The following is an 11,800-nucleotide window of genomic DNA, read 5'->3' on the forward strand; positions in this document are numbered from 1 at the left end:
TTCACTCCGGCCAGCAGAGACGAGCGACGCGGCAGTCAAGCGAGCGCCAGGGGTCTTTGGAACCCTAACCCTAACCCTGCCCAGGCCACGAGGGTGGTGTAACGGTCGACCTAGCGGTGCGCAGAAGATTGTCCGAGGGGCGGAGAAGTCTCTGCGCGTCGGAGGGCGATCGCTTCGGTGCTCCCGTCAGGCGCGAGCGAGGTTAGGGAACGGCGGGTTGATACCGCGGGCGACTGTGAGCACCGTTGGCAGGCGTCCACGGTCGAGGATGACTACGGAAGTGAGCTGGCGGGGTGATCTGTCGATAGACGTCGCAATTGCTAGACAACGGTAGCCTCGGGCTCTCACGTCGATGGAAGACGAGCAAGCGGTGAGGACTGGTATTGACTAGACTGGATGAGGGGCATCCGGTCTACCGACGCGGATGAGGACTAGGCTATATACTGTCTACCTACGGCGTCGAGGCATCCCTGCCTCGACCAATCAGGAATGGCCCCTATTGTCCTATTGTCCTCCATTGTCATCCCAGGGCGTTGCTCCGAGGTGGGACGCCACCGACGTGGCCGAGGCCTAGTCCTTGGCCCTTGGAGCGGATCCGAGGAGTCCTCCTGCCAGCAGGAGCAACTGCGGATCCGCTAGGTGCGTGCTGACGCTGCCCCGGCGCGCAGAGGATTGCTGGCGGCCGATGATTCCTCTCCGCGGCCGCGCGGAGAGAATTCACCTCGGCTCCGGAAATCCTCTGCCCCGCTGGCCCGCGCCGCTCAGCCCCGATTGGGCCAGGGCTGTGACAGGTGGGCCCTGGCTGCAGCGTGGTTAGACTGACATCCTGAGGCATTGCATCAGGGCTGTAAGCTGATGATGGTTCAGAGTGCACCATTGCAAGGCCCAACAAACTAAGTGCACAAGCTGGGGTGTGCCAGCAGGGTCTCTAAACACAGACACCTGGCCTTTGCAGAAGAATAGGCTGTGTGGGTAGATGATGTGCATGTGTGGCTGAGAATGCAGCAGTCTAGTAATACAATGACGATAGATGAAGACAAGAGGAGCGTGGTGGCTGTGTGGCGATGCACGCTGGGGGCAGACAGGGGTGGGGCGAGGGCAGTGCGGGAGCAGAGCGAGGCTTGATGGACGGCGGAAAGCCGTGACGATACGAGAGAGGGACGGCGGAAAGCCGTGACGATACGAGAGAGGGACGGCGGTACAGGGAGGAAGAGTCGAGCACGGCGAGATGGCGGTGTTGGTCCGACAGGCGAGTGCGCGGCCGTCCGCCCTTTTGTGCCCCGTCCCGAGTCGCAACGTCGAGCGGCGCTGGGATGCGTGGAAGCAGGGCGCGGAACGACGGCCGGTCCATCGGCGTCGTGGGCGAGTGGGACGGTCATCGACGCCGCGGGGCTGAGAACGACGAGAAGGCGCGTCGAAGCAGCCTAGACGGCAGCGCGGTGGCTCGTCCCACGAAGTGGATCAGATCGAGCCCGACGACGGGCAAAGGGCGGCCTGAGAGGGTGCGGTGCAGGACCGCAGAGCGGGCTGGTCGAAAGTGTCGATGGTCGTGGCCAGGGTGAGAGGATCGCCGTGCTTGGAAGTCATGTTCGGGGAGAGGAGGGGTCGAGAGCCTCGGCCGAGGCTGGTGGAGAGCCGCCACCGCCACTGTCTGGCTGCCGAGCCGAAGCTAAAATGGCCGACCGCGGAGCAGGAGATTGAGACGGCCGACGGCGGCGTCGTCACCATCGTACTGCTTGTCCTCGGTGCCGCCCAGGCCGAGCCCGGTCTGATCACCGTCGAGGCCGACATCGCCGCTGGCGGCGGCGGCAGCGGCGGCTGCAGCCGATGCGCGCGTCCTGGCCCGTCTGGGAGGCCCGTCGATGTCGTCGTGCTGCATCGACTGGATCGCCTCGACCGACGGCAGACCGGGCGCAATGTCGCCCAGGGGCGTGGCAGGCATGCCGGCCGAGCCAGAGGCGCTGCTCTCGCCGGCGGTTGAGGCGTTCGTCAGGCTTGTGACGGTCGACGAGGCCGAGGGCGAGGGCGGCTCGTTGAACGACTGCTGCGACGACGACGGGAGCGATTCGGCGGCGTGCGAGGCCGTCGAGGCACGTCCGGCCGAGGCGAGCCGGGGCGAGCTGCGCAGCGTCAGCGTCGGCATCGACGGCGACCAAGGCAGCACGTACTGCGCAACGCCGTCCTGCTGCGCCTCGTCCGGCTGGCTGCGTCGCCGACGATGGTTCGGGGCAATCTGTAGAGTGCGGAGGGGCGTGACGGGGGCATCGGGCGGGTGTGCGCTGCCGGCAGCGGGCCGATTCTCGGTTGCCGAGGGAGCCAGCTGCCTTCGTCGGCTCGAGGAGCGCGTCATCCGCGCTGGGCCGCCGGCATCGCCGCTGTCCGGCAGCATCGCCCCCGCAGCGGAGGCCGGATGCTCGCTGGTCGATTCGGGAACGGCCTCGAGCTCCATGGGCACGTCCGACGAGCGTGATGGCCGCATCCTCCTCTCGGCCAGCGTCGGCGGAGTCGGCGCGGGGGCGGTGGCGCCATTGGCGAGGCTGTTGCCGAAAGCGCGCTCCGACAGTCCGCCGCTCGAGCTGCTCTGCACGGTGCTGATGCTCAATGGACGTTGCGTGCTTGACGGTCGCTGCCGCACGGGTGTGGTCGGGTGCGACGATGACGCCGTCAGCGAAAGGGGCCCATTCGTCGATCTTCCCGGTGTCTGCCCGATCGACGGCCGTCGTGCCGGTCCGCTCGAGGACCTGCTGCGGAGCGCCATGGGTGACGAGCTCGACGAGGCTTGCGACGACTCGCCCAAGGTCGGAGTGTGTTGAACGTCGGGCCAGTCGAGGTCCTGGCTGTGCCTCGAGCCCAGGCTGTCGGGGTCGTTTTCGTTGCTCTGCCGCGGCCGACGGTCTCGCAGCGAACGCCGGGTGGGGGCCATGCCCGACGACGACGAGGGCGTGGGCACCATGCTCATGTTGCTCGAGGTGCTCGACGAGGACGCGGTCCTGGAGCGGCCGTAGCCCGGCCGCGGCGTAAAGTACTGTCGAGGGCCGACGCCGGCAAGGGTCAGGGGACGAGACGGTGGGCGGGGGCGAAGAGGAGAGGGTGTCAGTTTGTGTGGAGCGATGGCGCACGTCAACGAAAGCATCACTCACACTGCCGCCAGCTTCGTCGCCGTCGAGGGCCATGCTGCTGCTGCTACTGCTGCGCCGACTCTCGCTGCGCATGTCGGCCAGCCACAAGGGGATTTCTGCTAGCGGCGTCCTGGGCGTCGAGGCGCCTGATGACGACGACAGAGGCCCGGGATCCCCTCCCATGCCGAAGCCGGCCGAGGATGCGAGCGGATTGCAGCCGGTCGAAGAAGACGCCGACGACGATGCACCTGCACCGTACCGGTTGGCGGATGAGGACGGATTGCCGCCGCTGCCGCCGCCGCCCGAGGCCATGATGTTGGCATTGGAGTTGGCCGACGACATTGGCGATGGGCCCAGCGACCTGCGCGATCGAAGGGCATAGGGCGAGGAAGTCAAAGATGGCGACGGGCCCGCCATGCCGTCGCCGCTCGAGGTCGCGGTGCGGTTGTTTTGCGCAGGTTGCGGCAGCGGACGGCTGGCGGTCATGGCCGATGCGTTGCGGCGGGGCAGCGCCCGCGTGGGTCGGGGCGGCGACATGGCCGACGACGGGCGGCCCTGGGAGGATGCCTGGCTTTCGCCGTCGGGGTGTCCCTGGCTCTGCCTGCGTGCCTCCTGGCTCTCGCTGCGGTCAGCTTGGCGAGGCAGGTTCGAGAGAGCGGAACGAATGCCGTCTTCCGGACTGGAAGACGCCGACGACGAGCAAGATGCGCCGAACAGGCTCGAGGCGGCGCGGGACAGCGACGACGAGGAGACGGAAGTGCGGAGGCCGGCCGCGGTGCCGTCGGTAGCGCTGCCGCCGTGCGCATTGGCAGAGTTCCTCGCAGTGGAGGCGCGGAGGTGGCGCGACGGGCGAGAGGTCGAGGCGGTGATATCGAGGGAGCGGTTGCGCGATCGGGCGCGCTGAAAGGCGCGGGCGGGGCCGCTCGAGGAGCGCGAGTGGGCGGCGGACGACGACGAGGCGGCAGCAGAGGCTGTGGCCGTGGTAGAGGCTGACGATGCTCCGGGCGCATCGGCCGTTTCTGCGAGCTGGCTGGACGAGGATGAGGGAAAGAGGCGATGCTGCTGGTGCTGCTGCTCGGCGTGGGCCTGATGCTGATGATGAGGATGATGGTGCGTCCGAGGGCGCAGCTGGTGGGTCGACTGGAGCGGTGCCAAGGAGCCAGTGGTGCCGCCGTCTTGAGCGGCGTCTTGTCCGCGGTTGTCCGCATGAGCGGAGGCGGGGCGCTGCCCGAGCGGCGTAGCGTGGTCCGGCCTCGGCGTGGACCCAGCGAGCTCATGTGATGCTTCGGGGCCGGCAGCCGCGGCGACGGACGGCAGCAGAGCGAGCGAGAGCCTGCTGCGGGTGCGCTTGCCGATGCACTGGGGTCCATCGCGAGGGGCGTTGGTGTCGTCGTCACCGCCGTTGTCGCCGTCGTCGTGGTCGCTGTCGGCGTCATTACCGAGGTCATTGCGCGGCAGAGGGGGCTGCTGCGCCGGCGGCATCGTGGTCGGGCGAGTCGGCTTTGGCCTTTGGGCCGCGGCGGGACCCGGCGCGTATGAGCCTCTGAACGCAATCGCAGATGTCTGGGGCGATGGGCCCAGCACAGGGGGCTGCAAGCCAGGTGGGCGTACGTGCCTAGTCGAGGCCGGGGATGTGGCTGGTGTTGCGAAGGGCAAAGGGCAGTCGGTCGTTGGACAGAGCGCCGCCGAGCGTAGTCGAGGGCGGGATTGCCTTGCTTGCCTTTGGGAGGGGGCAGGAAGACGGTCGACCGTTGGGCCGAGCGCCGCTAAGAGTCTTGGACGTCGAGATTACCCTGCTCGGGAGGGGCAAAAAGGGAGTCGGTGGCAGGGTCGAGGGCCGCTGAGCGTTACGAGACGGACTGCAGAGCAGGAGGACGCAGAGCAGGCGGGCAGGCCAGGTGGATCGAGAAGGACGCAGACAGGGCAGGGCAATTGTGGCAGAGGGCGGAGAAAGGTGCCTGGAGCGAGAGCGACACCGGGATGCGGTCCGAAAGAGGTGCGGGGTGTGGGGTTCCGATGAGACGAAGCGGCAGAGGGTGGGGGAGAGTAATGCTGAATGAGCTATCCGGCGGTGATGGTTGAGTGAGGAGCAAAGTGCTGCCAATCCGAGCGAGCAAAGGTGAAGCGCGCGAGAGGATGGGGGCGAGGACGACCTCGAGGATGCGAGGCGGGGAAGCAGCGAAGAGCAGTCCAGTGGCGGTAAAGCGAGGCAAAGGGGCAGTGACGGGCAGTCCAGGGAGGGGGGCCGGTAGAGCGAGGCGAAGAGATAGAGGTGCGCGGTGCAGAGGGAGCGGTGAAGCGATGCTGGTGGAAGGGTGAGTCGAGGTGATGGAGCAATGCAGCGGTGGTGGCGCGTTGATGGGAAGGGGTAACGTAGCGATCCGATCCGTGGAGGCAGTCAGGAGCAGGTGGGGCGATGGAGAGCGATGTGGCGGTGCGACGAAGCGTTGCTGGTGTAGCGACCAGGAAGGCGCCGACGAGCCGCGGAGGGTGGACGAGGGAGATGAGCTGGCGGGCCTGGAGGAGCGAGGAGGTGGTGGTAGCAAGCGACGACGCCGGACGTACGGTGGAGGGTCAAGGGGCGGCGAGGGAAGGCGCGGGGAGGGGCGGAGAGGCAGCTGCCAGTCGAGTCGAAGCAAGAAGCCAAGCAAGGTCGACGACGAGTCGGCAGTCGAGACGAGGTCGGGCGAGAGTGAGAGAGAGTGAGGGTGCGCAGAGGGAGGATGGCGAGCGACCGACAGCCAAAGGCTAGGGAGGGCCCAGTCAGAAGCGACGAAGCTGGCCGCTGCTGCCCGCCGCTGCCGTGTTCGATGCGGCCGTCGGTGGGCGGTGCGTCGGTCGGGTCGGTTGGGCCTGCGTGCCCGCACTCGGGAGAGAGCAAAGTGCGAGCGAGGCCAGGCGGGGTCAGTCAGGGTCAGGGTCAGGGTCAGTTCCAGGGTCAGGGTCAGAGAGGGCTCTCGCTGGCTGCGTGTTTGTGTGCGTGTGCGTGGGCATGAGATGGCGTTGCATCTGCAGTGCATCAAGCAGAGATACGGTAGACGGCCGGCCGGAACGAGGCAGGAGGAGCAGCAGCAGGCCAGGCCAGGCCAGGCCGGCGTAAGTCGAAGCCGGACACGCCTGCCTGCTGGCGAGAAGTTGAATGCAGGGCGGCAGAGATGGCGTATGGCCCACCGAGGGCGGCGCATCCAGGTGTCTTGCCAACGTACGGCGGCCGCGGATCTTTGGACGTGCTGCTGCTGCTGCTGCTGCTGCTGCTGCTGCTGCTGCTGCTGCTGCCTTGACAGAAGAAGCAAGCGAGAGCAGCGGCAGCGTTGTCGCCCGTACGTCTGACTTTGGCTCGACCTCGGCCCTGCCTGCCTTTTGGCCTCGCCTCGGACTCGGACATGGGACGGCGCGTGCGTCTCTCTTTGAACCCTTTGCGGGCAGGGCGGCCAGGACCCGCCAGCGACATGGACAGCGACATGCCGCCATGGCCAGGCAGGCAGCAGGCATGGGCGAGCCTGGGCGGCAGGGCGAGCGGGGCTGGCAACCTAACCATGCCAAGGGCGCACCTGTCCCTGCCTGCTTGCGTCGTCGGAGCCTGCTGCTGACTGGGCCCGCATTCTTCTCATCAGAAGTAAGCGGCGACCGACGGGTTGGCAGCGCGACACGCGTAGATTGCACGACGTGCGTGCACGCAACGGGGGTAGGCTGGGTTAGGTTTGTCCCGTCGCCCACCGGTCGTCGCGAGGGCGGTCGGGAGCGATAGCGGGAGCGGCAGCACCAGCCAGAGCACCAGCCAGAGCACCAGCCAGAGCACCAGCATCATGCTAGCCCCGTCGAGTCAAGTCGCCGACCATTGCATGGCCATGGCCATCACCGAGAGAGGGCACCTCGCCAAGCAGGCACAGTGCGCCGCTTCTCGCAGCACCCTAGCCTCTATCTTCTCTGTCTGGATGCAGCGGCTTCAGCAGCAGCAGCGGGCAGCGCGCGGAGAAAGCAGACCCATAGGGCGGGCGAGCCGGACAGGCAGGCATGAGGCCGTCGAGGCCGACTCTCCCACGCCATCTTTCCTCGCCAAACACCCGTGACCGCGACCGCTCCCTGACATCGCTCTCACCCCTCGCCTCGTCTCGTCGCTTCTTGTCGGTCCGCCTCTGCCTCGCCCTCTCTTGGCCCAATGCGATGCGATGCGATGCGATGCTCGAAAGGGGGCGCAGTTAGTGTCACTAGTAGGTAGTAGAAGGTGGCGCTCTCTTGGACACTACTCTAGCAACGAGGGCGACAAGAGAGGAGAGGTCGAGGTGGAAGTTGGATCTACGCAGTTGGATCTAGAGTCAGGCAGGCCCCCGCTCGCCTGGCGGCTGCTCGGCGGAGCTTGTCTTTGGCGAGCGACGCGGCCTTTTCCTCTTTACGCCAGGCTAAAGGGCATCCACAGGCCCAAGCAGATGCGCGGCGCGTCGGGTCTTTGCTCGGCCCACCCGCCTGGCAAGCCCAGTGGTTGTAGTCTCGCAGCGACCAGGCGGCGATTTCTTCCCTGCCGGTGCAACACCCACACAACCTGTCCGCTATCTGAGCGACTCCTCTGCATTTCCTGAAGGAAGCACAGAGTATACATCTCGGTAGCAAAGGTGCTGGTGGGTGCTTGGCGGCATGGCAACCAGCGGCATCGTGCGCGCCGGCTCTCGAGGTCACCTCGCACAAGCAGGCAAACCATCGACAGAGGCACTCGATGCTGCCCCTCAGAGTCCGATGGGGCGACCTGGGACGGAGGTCAGCCGTGCCCCCCTGACAGTCGACACAGACTAAAAAGATCTCCCAACGTGGGGCTCGAACCCACGACATTCAGATTGGTGTCTGCGATCGATCACAGAGGCTCTGGATAAGAGTCTGACGCTCTACCGACTGAGCTAGCCGGGAAGGAGTTGTTGAGGGCGACCTAGGTTGCAATAATAACCTAGCAGCATGCGTCAGGGAATGACCGAGCTGCTCGCTTGCGCTCGACCCCCGCTTTTGGCGTGGCGAGGCTGTCTGCGCGGCCGAGGCGGCGGTGGCTGCTGCTGCTGCTGCTGCTGCTGCTCCACATGGAAGCCGGCTCACCACCACCGCTGCCACCATCACCGCCAGCAAACTGCCGCCGCCACCCCTTGCTTCCATCGCTGCTCTCGGACCGGCCTCCTCGACGCTGGCGCACAAGGACGCTCTCGAGCTCGTCGATTCCGACCTGCTGCCACCACCCCTGGTGCTGCGGCGACCCGCCCCGTCGCGTAGGCTGAGGTCGCTCTCCTGCCTGTCCTCGGGCATCCCAACAGAGCGCCTGCCTCTGGACGGCTCGACAGGCCACCAAGATCCGCCTTTGCCCTGGCACGCAGCAAACAGAACAGCTCCACCGCCCGTCCGTCGTTGCTGCTGTTGTGCGCTTCTACCGCTGCCTCGACCGACGCTGCCAACGCCTCTTCGTAACCTTCCCCGGACCCAGGCACCAGAGACGGCCACGGCCACGGACACGGCCACGGCCACAGCGACAACGCCATGGCCACCCGCGCTCCCGCGAGGATCCCCTCGCAGAACCCCGCCCCTCCCACCAGCCATGCCCAGGTGCAACAGCAGCAGCAGCAGCAGCAGGCGGCGGCAGCGGCCGCGGTGCAGCAGGACGCCCTCTCGGTCATCCTCGTGACGGCGGGATACGACCACACCATCCGCTTCTGGGAGGCATGGTCCGGCATCTGCTCGCGCACCATCCAGCATCCAGACAGCCAGGTCAACCGCCTCGCCATCAGCCCAGACAAGCGCTACCTCGCCGCCGCCGCAAACACCCACATCCGCCTCTACGACTGCAGCGTCAGCCCGCCCCCCAACCTCAACGTCGCAGGCGGGGCTGCCGGCGCCGCCGCAGGGCAGCAGGCCCAGCACGGCAACACCAACCCCGTCGTCACCTACGACGGCCACGTCGGCAACGTCACCAGCATCGCCTGGCACTGCGACGCAAAGTGGCTCGTATCGGGCAGCGAGGACGGCACCCTCAAGATCTGGGACACGAGGTGAGCGGGCCACCAGTCCACAGCGCCAACAGAGGCCGTCGTAATCTGAGCAGCATCCTGCTTTCTTGTCCCTCTCGACTCGGGCCACTCCTCCCCTTACCCCGCACAGAACATCACGCGCCCAGCGCGTCTATGACCACCGGGCCCCCGTCAACGACGTCGTCGTCCACCCGAACCAGGGCGAGCTGGTATCGTGCGACCAGGCGGGCAGCGTAAAGGTGTGGGACCTCGGCGAGAACGGCTGCAGTCACGAGCTGGTGCCCGAGGAAGAGGTGCCGATACGCTCCGTCACCGTGGCGTCGGACGGCAGCTGCCTCGTGGCGGGTAACAACAAGGTGCGTCCCAGCCACGGGTCTAGATAGCGGTCGGGCGCTGGTGGATCACGCCGAAGCTGACCTTCGGCCCTTGTTGCTCTCCTCCACGTGCTGCCGTGCACCTCGCAGGGCAACGTCTACGTCTGGCGCATCCAGAACGGCGCCTACGACGTCGATGGCCAGCCGCTGCCGCCGGGCCAGGGCGACTTTACCGACCTCCAACCGGTAACCAAGTTCTCGGCGCACGAAAAGTACCTGACTCGATGCCTGCTCAGCCCAGATGTCAAGTGAGTCGGCGGCGGCGGCGGCACTGAACAGAAAGCTCGAGGACGGGCAGGTTGCCGCAGTGTGTCCGTGCCGGCGACACGCCTTCTGACGCTTCTCTGCCCCTGCTCTTCCCCTTCTGACCTTCCATCGCCGGCCCTTGACTCGACAGACACCTTGCCACATGCTCGGCGGATGCGACGGTCAAGATCTGGGACACGTCCAACTACTCGTTTGCGCTGGAAAAGACGCTGGTGGGCCACCAGCGGTGGGTGTGGGACGCGGCGTTCAGTGCTGACAGCGCGTACCTCGTGACGGGTGAGTACGGCGGCCAGTCGGGGCCTCTCTGTCGTTGATCCGACGCACGTGGATCCGACTGACCTTGACCTGAACCTTGACCGTGCGCGCATGTGTCGTCTGTCATCGATGAGCAGCCTCTTCGGACCACGTTGCGAGGCTGTGGGAGCTGGCGTCGGGCGAGACGGTGCGGCAGTACAACGGGCACCACCGCGCGGCCGTGTGCGTGGCGCTCAATGATTCCTCGCTGAGCTTCTGATCGACGTTCGGGGCGAGAGAGGGAGTAGGGTTCGTTGAGCAATGCGAGCCGTTCTGGTGCCATCGGAGCAGGCTCGATGGCGGTCCAGTGACCCGGCAGCTGTTGAGGCGTGCGTGTGAGAATGGTCGTCCCTGGTCGAAGGTTGGCCCGCTGGCGCTGGGCAGCCAGAACTCGTTGGGGCTTGGCAGATTGAGCGACCCGCTGAGCTCGAGAGGTTGGGCCCTCGCTGCCTTGGCTTTTGGCGGGCGCGTGGGTGCGAGAAAGCAGCGGCGATGGCGCGCAAGACGGGAGTGGAGCCCGCGGCTGCTACGCCCGCCTTCCTCCACCTTTTTCGCTGGAGGCAGAGGGTGAGGGTGCTGCTGCTCCTTGGCGTCGGCTAAGGCTGGATACCTCACTCCCCACCACCACCACCGCCACCACTGTCGTCACACCCATTCCTCGTCTCGCTCACAATGTCGCGACCGAGCGGCAGCAGCAGCAGCAGAGTGGGCCACTCTAGCTTCCTCTCGCTCAAGGCCGACCTCGAATCGCTCAAACACGATCGCCCCTCGTCGTCCTCATCGCCGTCGTCGTCGCTGCTGGGAAAACGCAAGACGGCATCGACGTCCAGGCTCTCGTCTACCTTCCTCGATACCGCACCGACCTCTACAAGGACCCGCAAAAGGGGGAATGGCGGCGAGGGAGGCGCAAAGACGCGGGCGACGTCGGCGTGGTCCCACACGCCCTCGGCGCAGCTCGACGAGATCCGCACCAACCTCGAGCGAAAGGCGAGGATCTACGACCGGCTGTCGCGCGGCCTGCATGCCGGGATCGACGACGAGGAGCTGAAGGAGAGCGTGGTGGATTGGGACGCCAAGATCGCCGCCGCAGCCGCCGTGGACGAGGAGGAAGATGGGGGCCGTCGCTCGCCCTCTGCATCGTCGAGTAGCAGTCGGGATCAAGAGAACGACTACGACGACGCAGAGGGCGACGAGGAGATCGAGTACGTCGACGACCTGGGCCGGACCAGGCGGGCGAGGAAGCGCGACATCCCACGCGAGTTCCTCCCCGTCTCGCTCGGCGGACGGCTCGAGGAAGATGCGCTGGGGCCGGGGGCACACGGCGGCGGCGGCGACGACGAGGACACGACGGCCATCTACGGGCCCTCGACGTCGTTCCCAGTCTACCGACCCCCTTCGCCCGTCATGGCCGCACGGCGGTCCAAGCTCGAGGCGACGGCGCACCAGGAGCGCCACTTTGACGCCGACTGGGAGGTGCGGCAGCGCGGTGCGGCCTTTTACCGCTTCGCAAAGGACGGAGACGAGAGGAGGCGGCAGATGCAGCGCCTGCAGGACGAACGGGACACGACCGAGGCCAAGAGGCGCGGCGGCGGTGGCGCAGACGACACCACGGCGTCGGCGCAAGCAAGAGGTCAGGGCCAAGGCAGCGGTCGGGACCGAGGCGGAGCGACGAGGGCGGCAGCGGCAGCGGCGGCGGCGGCGGGGAGGGAGAAGAGGGAGAGGATGCTCCGCGTCGCGCAAGAAGTCG

At 66.8% G+C, this 11,800-nt stretch overlaps 3 protein-coding genes across 3 annotated transcripts in view; 2 read left to right on the plus strand and 1 right to left on the minus strand.

Annotated features, from left to right (window-relative positions):
- Nucleotides 1-1,669: 1,669 nt before the first annotated feature.
- PFL1_06391 (uncharacterized protein) lies at nucleotides 1,670-4,601 on the minus strand (the record flags this gene model as incomplete). The annotated part of the gene is made up of 2 exons (XM_007883934.1): nucleotides 1,670-3,025; nucleotides 3,141-4,601. 2 exons carry the CDS (start codon nucleotides 4,599-4,601, stop codon nucleotides 1,670-1,672), a joined length of 2,817 nt encoding a protein of 938 aa, XP_007882125.1.
- Nucleotides 4,602-8,630: 4,029 nt separating this feature from the next.
- On the plus strand, nucleotides 8,631-10,273 carry PFL1_06392 (uncharacterized protein; the record flags this gene model as incomplete). Its single annotated transcript, XM_007883935.1, has 5 exons — nucleotides 8,631-9,139; nucleotides 9,249-9,474; nucleotides 9,583-9,740; nucleotides 9,890-10,035; nucleotides 10,152-10,273. 5 exons carry the CDS (start codon nucleotides 8,631-8,633, stop codon nucleotides 10,271-10,273), a joined length of 1,161 nt encoding a protein of 386 aa, XP_007882126.1.
- Nucleotides 10,274-10,725: 452 nt separating this feature from the next.
- The window catches only part of PFL1_06393 (uncharacterized protein), a gene marked incomplete at both ends in the record, with an annotated part of 1,262 nt that continues 187 nt past the window's right edge, over nucleotides 10,726-11,800 (plus strand). Inside the window, one exon of the mRNA XM_007883936.1 lies at nucleotides 10,726-11,683. Within this exon, the coding sequence (XP_007882127.1) occupies nucleotides 10,726-11,683 (958 nt within the window). The remainder of the gene's footprint in view (nucleotides 11,684-11,800) is intronic.

This window comes from Pseudozyma flocculosa (assembly GCF_000417875.1).
Source record: "Pseudozyma flocculosa PF-1 unplaced genomic scaffold scaffold00026, whole genome shotgun sequence".
Classification (NCBI taxonomy): domain Eukaryota; kingdom Fungi; phylum Basidiomycota; class Ustilaginomycetes; order Ustilaginales; family Ustilaginaceae; genus Pseudozyma; species Pseudozyma flocculosa.